This window comes from Mandrillus leucophaeus, unplaced genomic scaffold (assembly GCF_000951045.1).
Source record: "Mandrillus leucophaeus isolate KB7577 unplaced genomic scaffold, Mleu.le_1.0 Scaffold413, whole genome shotgun sequence".
NCBI lineage: Eukaryota > Metazoa > Chordata > Mammalia > Primates > Cercopithecidae > Mandrillus > Mandrillus leucophaeus.
In genome coordinates, this window is record NW_012104399.1 from 674,115 (window position 1) to 682,420 (window position 8,306).

An 8,306-nucleotide genomic window follows, 5' to 3' on the forward strand; every position below is an offset into this window, starting at 1 on the left:
AATTTTTGTTCTTAGTGGCCAGTATTTATAGCCTGAATCTTTAATTACTGAGAGAGCTTGTTGCCTCTTTGAACACTAAGGTCTCCAGAAGGCAGGTCTTCAGGTAAATGAAGTGTTACTGTACACATTTTTAACATGGTAACTGGCCAAAAGATAATCATGACTCACAGAGAACCTTTTCAATTTTCCTGATTTGGGCTTCTAAAACTCCAACTCAAATCCTGTAAGTTATTAAAAGTCCATCCCCAACCTTCTTACCCCTCCAAAATGAGTAACATCACTGACTTATGTGGAACAGTGCATAACGCCACCTGAATGTTTGAGTCATTCCCCAGAGGAGAAAGGATGGGACATCCTCCACCTTTTTTGCAACATCTCATCTCTTCCTTTTGCTATTGCCTTTTTCCCCCCACCTTTGGTTTTGTCTTATCCTATAATTCAGATTTCTATTTTGTGTTGAACTTGTTGCCTTTTTTCACACAGAAAAGATTACATTTCCCCAAGAGCCAAAAATAAATAGGAATAGAAAAAAACAAAAAATAAAAAACAAAGATCACTTTTAATTGGGACCCAATGACAAAAAAAGACCAATAATCAATTTGGTAAAATAGATTAACAGACTTACAATACCTTTTAAAGCTTCCGTTTCTATGTCTACTAATGGCTTCCCCACATAGGCAATATCGTCTAGATTATAATAGAGTTTTTTAATGACTCCATCATAACGACTAGTGATGGTAACAGAAGCTTTATCACTTTGAACTTCACAGATGCTATCAAACTGAGACACTGTATCTCCTTCTTTTACATACCTAAAAGAAAAAGAAAGGAGACACTTTTACATAAACAATCATAAGTACAGATCATATTAAGGATGTAAATGCCATGCTGAGTTAGATCAGTATTCATCTAGCCTAGCATTTACTTTCAGATGGTGTACTAAGAAATGTTTCAGAGAAGACTATAATGACTTCCAGAGTCTCTTCAATGTATCTGCAAGAAATACTCAAAAAAATTTCAAGCAATCCATAGTCTATAATCCAAAAATTTAATTAAACTCTCAAGTTTTCTGTCTGACCCATTTATTAGAAAAATAAGTTCTAAAAATACATTTTTAAAGTGGTATTTCCTTCTATTATCTTATATTACCCTTTTCCAAACTTTAAGGGATGCCCAATACTTCCAGAAGCAAGTTTAAAAATTGATGTCCTCAATACATATCCTTTGTAATTTCGTGAATTTTAGATAGAAGTTCTCCCAGTCTTTCTTTCTAAAATTATTTTAGCCTGTTCTTATATAAAGTCCTTCTAACCCCATAATCATTTTAGGTATACTTTACAGGCTTTTCTAGAGAGTCTTAGCAAACAAAACAGGAAGAATGGGACCAAACCTGAAATAATACATCTAATTTTGATTCTAATGGCATTCTTAATGTCTCTAGCATTTATTTCTGACTTATTGCCAGCAACAGATAATTGTTGTCATTCTTGCTTCTTGTCTTCCTATCCTAACCAGTCCTCAGCCTATGATAAAACAGCACCCATGACATAGAAACCAGGTTTAAAAGCATACTTTCACTTCCAGAATGATGGATTAAAGACTTCTGGAAATCTGCTCTTCCATATGAACAACAAGCACGGTGACAAAAGTTGTTAAAAATCTATTTTTTCAGAATTTTGGAAATTAGAAAAAAGGCTTGCAACAACTAAGAAGGATGTATTCAGGAAAAATGGCTGAGTTTTGTAGTATTTTAACTTGCCCAATTTCCATCCTCCTTTCCGTAGCACAGCAGGAGCCAAATCAGCAGCCTCGCAGCCACTGTAAGGGGAATACTAGGTTTGGATCACCACAAAAAGCAAAATCCCTGGAAAACTGGCACTACAGATGGTCTCTGACTTTTATAATTTTTCAACTTTATGATGGTGTAAAAACAATATGCCTTCAGTAGAAACAGTAATTTGAGCACCCATACAACCCTTCTGTTTTTCACTTTCAGTATTCAATAAACTGCAAAAGATATTCAACGGTTCTTTATAAAATAGACTTTGTATTAGATGACTTTGCCCAAATGTGGGCTAAGGTACGTGTTCCAAGCATGTTTAAGGTAGGCTAGGCTAAACATTTTCAACTTAAGACATTTTAGTTTTGATGGGTTTATGACTTATCCCCATCATAAGTTAAGGAGCATCTGGGTGGTTGTTGTTGGTAGAGACAGGGTCTTGCTATGTTGCCCCGGCTAGTCTGGAACTCCTGGCCTCAAGCAGTACTCCCATCTTGGACCCCCAAAGTGTTGGGATAACAGGCATGAGCCACCACACCTGGCCACATCTGTATTTTGTTTTATTTGTAACTTTTTGTTTGTAATTTTAAAAAACATCCTATCTGATTTACAAGACAACCACATTAAAGCAATACTTATAAAACTGTGTTGATGTGCTTTATGATGTTTAAAAATGGAATACTTTCAATATGGAGTGATAATTATTTGTTTTGTTTTGTTTTTTGAGACAGGATCTTGCTCTGTTGCCCAGACTGGAGTGCAGTGATGCGATCTCGGCTCACTGCAACCTCTGCATCCTAGGCTCAAGCCATCCTCTCACCTCAGCCTCCCAAGTAGCTGGCACTACAGGCCTGTGCCACCATGCTGGGCTAATGGAATAATAATTCTAAAAAAGGAAAACAGGAATACATATGACAAATAGCAAAAGGAAGGAAGAGGCGATAGAGCTATATTGGAGCAAAGTCTTTGTATTCCATTAAGTTTCTACTAATCCAAATTATAGTGTTTTAAATTAACATGTTAATTGTAATCCTCAGGGCAACCGCAAAGAAAATAACTTTAAAAGATACACTAAAATGTTTACATACTCCAATAAAAAGGCAAAGATTGGCAGAATAGATTCTAAAAAAATGCTCCAACTATATGCTAAGAAATATAATTTAAATTCAAGAACACAAATGGTAAAAAGTAAAAGGATCGAAAAAGGTATGTCACACAAGGCCAGGTGTGATGGCTAGCCTGTAATCTCAGGAGTTTGAGACCAGCCTGGGCTACAAAGCAAGACCCTGTCTCTCAAAAAAAAAAAAAAGAGAAAGCAAGCAAGCTAGAGTGGCTATACTATCTAATAGACTTTAAGACAAAAGAACATATAACATCTAAACTTGTTTTAGAAGTTTATCAAAGGATTTGTGAAATTTAAGTAGTTTTTTCTTTTTCCATACATTTGCTCTCACAAATTCTAAGAATAAATGAGGTTTTATTTAACCTTACCCAAAACCACACTCTTTCTGTTAAATTATGCTTCCTTACATATTCAAATTTCTATTCTCAGGCTCCATTTTATAGACTAGAATTCTGCCCTTTAGCATTTCAAGTGCAACACAATACGTATTTTTTCCTTAAATTATTTATGGATATTGTTTGAAATGCTTGTTCCTCAGTGCTGTAAAGAAATAGCACTTGAACATAAATTTAATTTACTCAGCAAGGCCATTTTTACTTCCTGCAGAAAGAGTACATTCAACAGCAGTTTTGCTACAAGAGTACACCGAACAAAGAAGACAGGGTCATTTATAACCTGACACATCCAACCTACTGCTGTGTCCGGGGTTTCCACTGGCTGGAACGGGACCTCACATTCTGTATTTGTCCTGATTGGCTAGCAACTTAGAACTTTTTAAAAGAGGCAAAGGTAGAGGAGAACAAAGGAAGGAGGAAGTAACTTGTGGAATGCTGAGAAAGGTAAAAACACCTTCAAATAAGGAAGAGGAACAGGCTATGACCTAATGCTTGCTTGGGCCAGTATAAGCATGCCAGGGCAAATATTTAGGCTAAATTGTAGGAGCTAAGAACATAAAGTACATCGATTTCCTTATCACGGCTAGCAGATATTTAAGAATGTTAGCACAGGTCTTTGAATAAATTTTGCTTCTTAGAGAAGTTACTATTTATTCCTAATTAAATGAGGAAGAACGTCTTTGAAGAGGAACCTCTACTTTACTTTTTACAATATTAAGTTAGGGGAAAAAAAACAGAATTCAAGAAAGCTATTAATATCTCTTAAAGAACTTCTGAAAAACTAATCAAATGATTAGTTTCTCATTAAAAGAGTTTTAAGAATTTTATTAGGAATAAAATAATTTCCCCTTCTAAGAGCCATAAGCCCTATACTAAGCATATGGGTGTACAGAATAAGAGGTAGAAATTAAGAAATGGTTTTTTAAAACAATCAAAAAAAGCTGGGTGCAGTGGCTCATGCCTGTAATCCCAACACTTTGGAAGGCCCAGGTGGGAAGATCACTTGAGGCCAAGAGTTCAAGACCAGCATGGTCAACATAGTAAGACCCCATCTCTACCAAAAAAAAAAAATTCTATAAAGATTTTTTACTACTGTCTTGGTCTTGAAAAGAAGGTATTATCAAATGTATTTCTTATATATGACATTATTTTGATCCTTTCAATGCTCCAGAGGTTGGCAGAGCAAGTACTGTTATCCACATATGACACATTAAGAGACCAAGTGAGTCACAGGTAGGACGGCTAATAAGTTTCAAGATCAGACTCTTATGATTTGAAGTCCATTGCTATTTCCATAATCCCACAATGCCAACAGAGACATAACCGTAAGGTATGTTTATGTTATTACAGTTCTCTTCTAACTTACAAAGCAATAACAATAAGTAAAGAATGTTTAAAGTAAAGAATGTTTAAAGTAAAGAAGTAAAAAATAAGTAAATAACAAGAAAAGAATGTTCAGGTGGTTGAACCAGATTCTTAAAAGGATCTTTAATGGTGTAAATCTAAGGTGGGAAGTAATCTATTTCTCATCTTAACTGCCACTTCTAACAACCTCTAAAACTGAGTTCGGTACCCAGAGGTGTTTCTATTTTTCCAGAAGGTGAAATAAAGAAATGGGGTAGAGGATGAAAGGGTTTTGTTTCTTTCAGGCCCTTTTTGGATAATTTTTCAATGTTTCAAAATTTATTTTTCAATTCGTGATTTTTGGTAAAATATTTTCATCTCTTCTAAACATGCAAGTAAACTGTATCAGGTAATGGTAAGTCAAACATACATTCTTACTAAAGTCATTTTCAGTACAGTGAAGAGAGCTCAGACTACCTGACAGTTTTAAATCACATTGAATAAAGTACCTTGATGTATGACAAATTCCTTCACCACTATATCATTGACACAAGGTAATTCTACCTTATTGCTTTTAAAAATGCATTATGTGTTTATAAAGACGTTTCTCAATTTAGATTCCAACTATCCATTAAATAAATAAAAATAAAAATAGTTATTTTTACTCAAATTATTTTTAAATTTACTTAAGAGATTTTTTCAGATTCACTTACCATTCTTTAACAGTTACTTCTCTAATCCCTTCTCCAATGTCTGAGAGCTTGAACTGAACAACCTGTCCACGGAGAGCTTCAAAGACAAATGAGAAACGATCTCATTAAGTATGTAACATATTACTAATATATACTTTCACATCTAAAATCAGAGAATGTTCTCAGGCAGAGGCAGAAATTCTTCCATCTTACAGACAGAAAAAACAGCATTTTATAATTTTTAAGAGCATAACCATTATTCATAACCATCAGAGATTTAAATAAATTATTTTACAACACAGACCTCCTGGCACTGCCACAGAACTTACATTTTCCAACTTCCAAAATGGTCTGTTATAGGGCTATAAAAGGCCCCACTAACAAATTAATTAAATTTTGAAACAATGTAATGAATAGAAAATAGAACAAAGATATGCAAAGAGAAACCCAGCTAGATATCCTTGTTTTAAGTTATAAAACTATAATAACATGAACAGATTTCTTTTGAATTTATATAACTATTCTTTCTCATTCTTAATGGCTAAAAATCAGGCAGTTCTATATCTAGCAAACTTGATGGAAACTTGTTTGTCCAAACTTATGTTCTGCCAACTTATCCCTAAGTCGTCTCTTTCCTCTTCCCATTTTTTACCCCTTTTCAAATTTCTACCCATCCCTCCTTTTTTAGAGACAGAGTCTCACTATGTTCCCCAGGCTGGAGTACAGAGGACATTCACAGGTGCATAAATGCATACTACAGCCTCAAACTCCTGGGCTCAAGCAATCCTCCTCCCTCCATCTCCTGAGGAAGCTGGGACCACCCACCACACCCAGCTTCTATACCCTCTTTGTAATACTTAGATGCCAGTGATACTGTATAGTAATTATTCTCAAAAGAGAAAAGTATTTCTGGTCATTTGAAAGCATGTATGGACCCTCCCACTTTTCCAGGTTAACAAACGGCTCCGAACCTATTCAGGAATGCTCCTGTATCTTTAGACTGCTGTTAACCATATTTGCTTACAAAACATATAACAAATTAATTAGGGTTGTAAAATTTTCTTAAATATGGGGAGTTAAATTGGTAATAAAAACTAAAAAATACATTTTGGTTATGGAGGTATTAGGTACCTCTTACTTCCTCTCTAGCAAGTTGGGTCCTCTCACAGCTTGCTAATTGGAGTATAACCTGGCAACTTTCTGAATGGTTTAGCATTAAGAATCAAAAGCATTTAAAAAAAAATTTTTTTAATCAACATTCTTGATTCCACAAGTAATTCCACTTGCTAAAAAATGGTTACTATAGGGTCATAATGACGAACTGGAAATCAATCTAAGTAACACAAAAACAAGAAAATACACTATGGCACCTCTATACAAAGCAATATGCAAGGAACAGCAAGAGCATGAAAATGTGATGGTTTATGGCAAGGTTAAAGAACAAACAGTTCTCTATAGCCAAAGATACAGTATATGGCAAGAAATCAGCCCAGATTTGAAAGACTTTGTGCACCATGCTAAAATATTTGAACTTCATCCTAAAGGTGATCAGGACCCAGTGGTAAGTTAACGTGGTCATAAATTCTTTACAGCTGTTCCCATCAGGAGGTGGAGTCTATTTTACCAGTTCTTAAATCTGTGCTGGGCTGTGACTTGCTTTGACAAAGAGAATATAACAGAAGTGAAGTGTGCAGGTTCGTGAGGCTAGGCCTCAAAAGTCCACACAGCTTCTCCCTTCTCCCTTTTGAAATGCTGCCCTAAAATCCTCATGGAAGGAAGTTGATCTAGTCTACTGGAGGATGAGACATCAGGAAAAGGAGACATGAGGTGCCCCTTCTGAAACCCAGCATGAATTGTCAGACACATGACAGAGACCATCTTGGATCTTCCAGCCCAAATGATCCTCTAGTCAAATATAGCCATATGAGGGAGCTCGGGCGTAACCAGCAAGGAAATCACCTAGCCAACCCACGGAATCCTGAGAAATGATCAGTCCTTGTTGCTTTAAGCCACTAAGTTGTGGGATTGTTTGTTATTCAGCAATAATTAACTGATACGGAATCCTATTTATAATATCAGATCGGCAACTTTAGGAGGTCTATAATTTTAGAAAAAAAAAATCTCTGGCAGGAGTGTGGTAGAAGGGGTCAGGGAGTGGGTGGCAGAGGCAAAACAAGGCAGGGGAAGCAGGAGGCTACTTCAGGTAAGAAGCAGAAGTATAGAATTTATTAATTTATTATTTTTTTAGAGACAGGGTCTCACTCTGTTGCCCAGGCTGGAGTGCAGTGGCACAATCAGCCCATGATAACTTCAAGTTCCTGGGCTCAAGTGATCCTCCCACCTCAGCTAGGACTAGCAGTTGACTACAAGTGCATACCACCACACCCAAGTAATTTTAAAAAATTTTTTGTAGAGATGAGATCTCACTTTTTTGTGGCCCAGGCTGGTCTCGAACTCCTGGCCTCAAGCAAGCCTCCTGCCTCAGCTTCCCAAAGTGCTGGGATTACAGGTGTGAGCCACTCTGCCCAGCACAAAAGTATGTGATTTATATATTTATATACTTTTCAAAGCTGTTTGAAACAAAAGCAGATTTAAGAAATATGTAAGATGTAAAATTAATAGGTTTTGATAATCAATCTAATGTGAGACTAGAGTCAGGATGACTCTAGGTTTCTAGCTTTCCTTCCTTCCTTCCTTCCTCCCTCCCTCCCTCCCTCCCTCAGGATGACTCTACGTTCCTTCTTTCTTTCCTTCTTTCCTCCCTTCCTTCCTTCCTTCCTCCCTTCCTTCCTTCCTTCCTCCCTCCCTCCCTCCCTCAGGATGACTCTAGGTTTCCTTCCTTCCTCCCTCCCTTCCTCCCTCCCTCCCTTCCTTCTTTCCTTCCTTTCTCCCTCCCTCCCTCAGGATGACTCTAGGTTTCCTTCTTTCCTTCCTTCCTTCCTTCCCTCCCTCCCTTTTCCTTCCTTCCTTCC

General features: G+C 36.6%; 1 protein-coding gene across 1 annotated transcript in view; it reads right to left on the reverse strand.

Annotated features, from left to right (window-relative positions):
- Nucleotides 1-8,306, reverse strand: part of DBT (dihydrolipoamide branched chain transacylase E2) — a 74,693-nt gene that overhangs the window by 40,951 nt on the left and 25,436 nt on the right. Inside the window, exons 3-4 of the mRNA XM_011992528.1 lie at nucleotides 5,356-5,431; nucleotides 631-812 (exon numbers count right to left, since the gene is read on the reverse strand). Coding sequence (XP_011847918.1) covers nucleotides 631-812; nucleotides 5,356-5,431 — 258 coding nt within the window. The remainder of the gene's footprint in view (nucleotides 1-630; nucleotides 813-5,355; nucleotides 5,432-8,306) is intronic.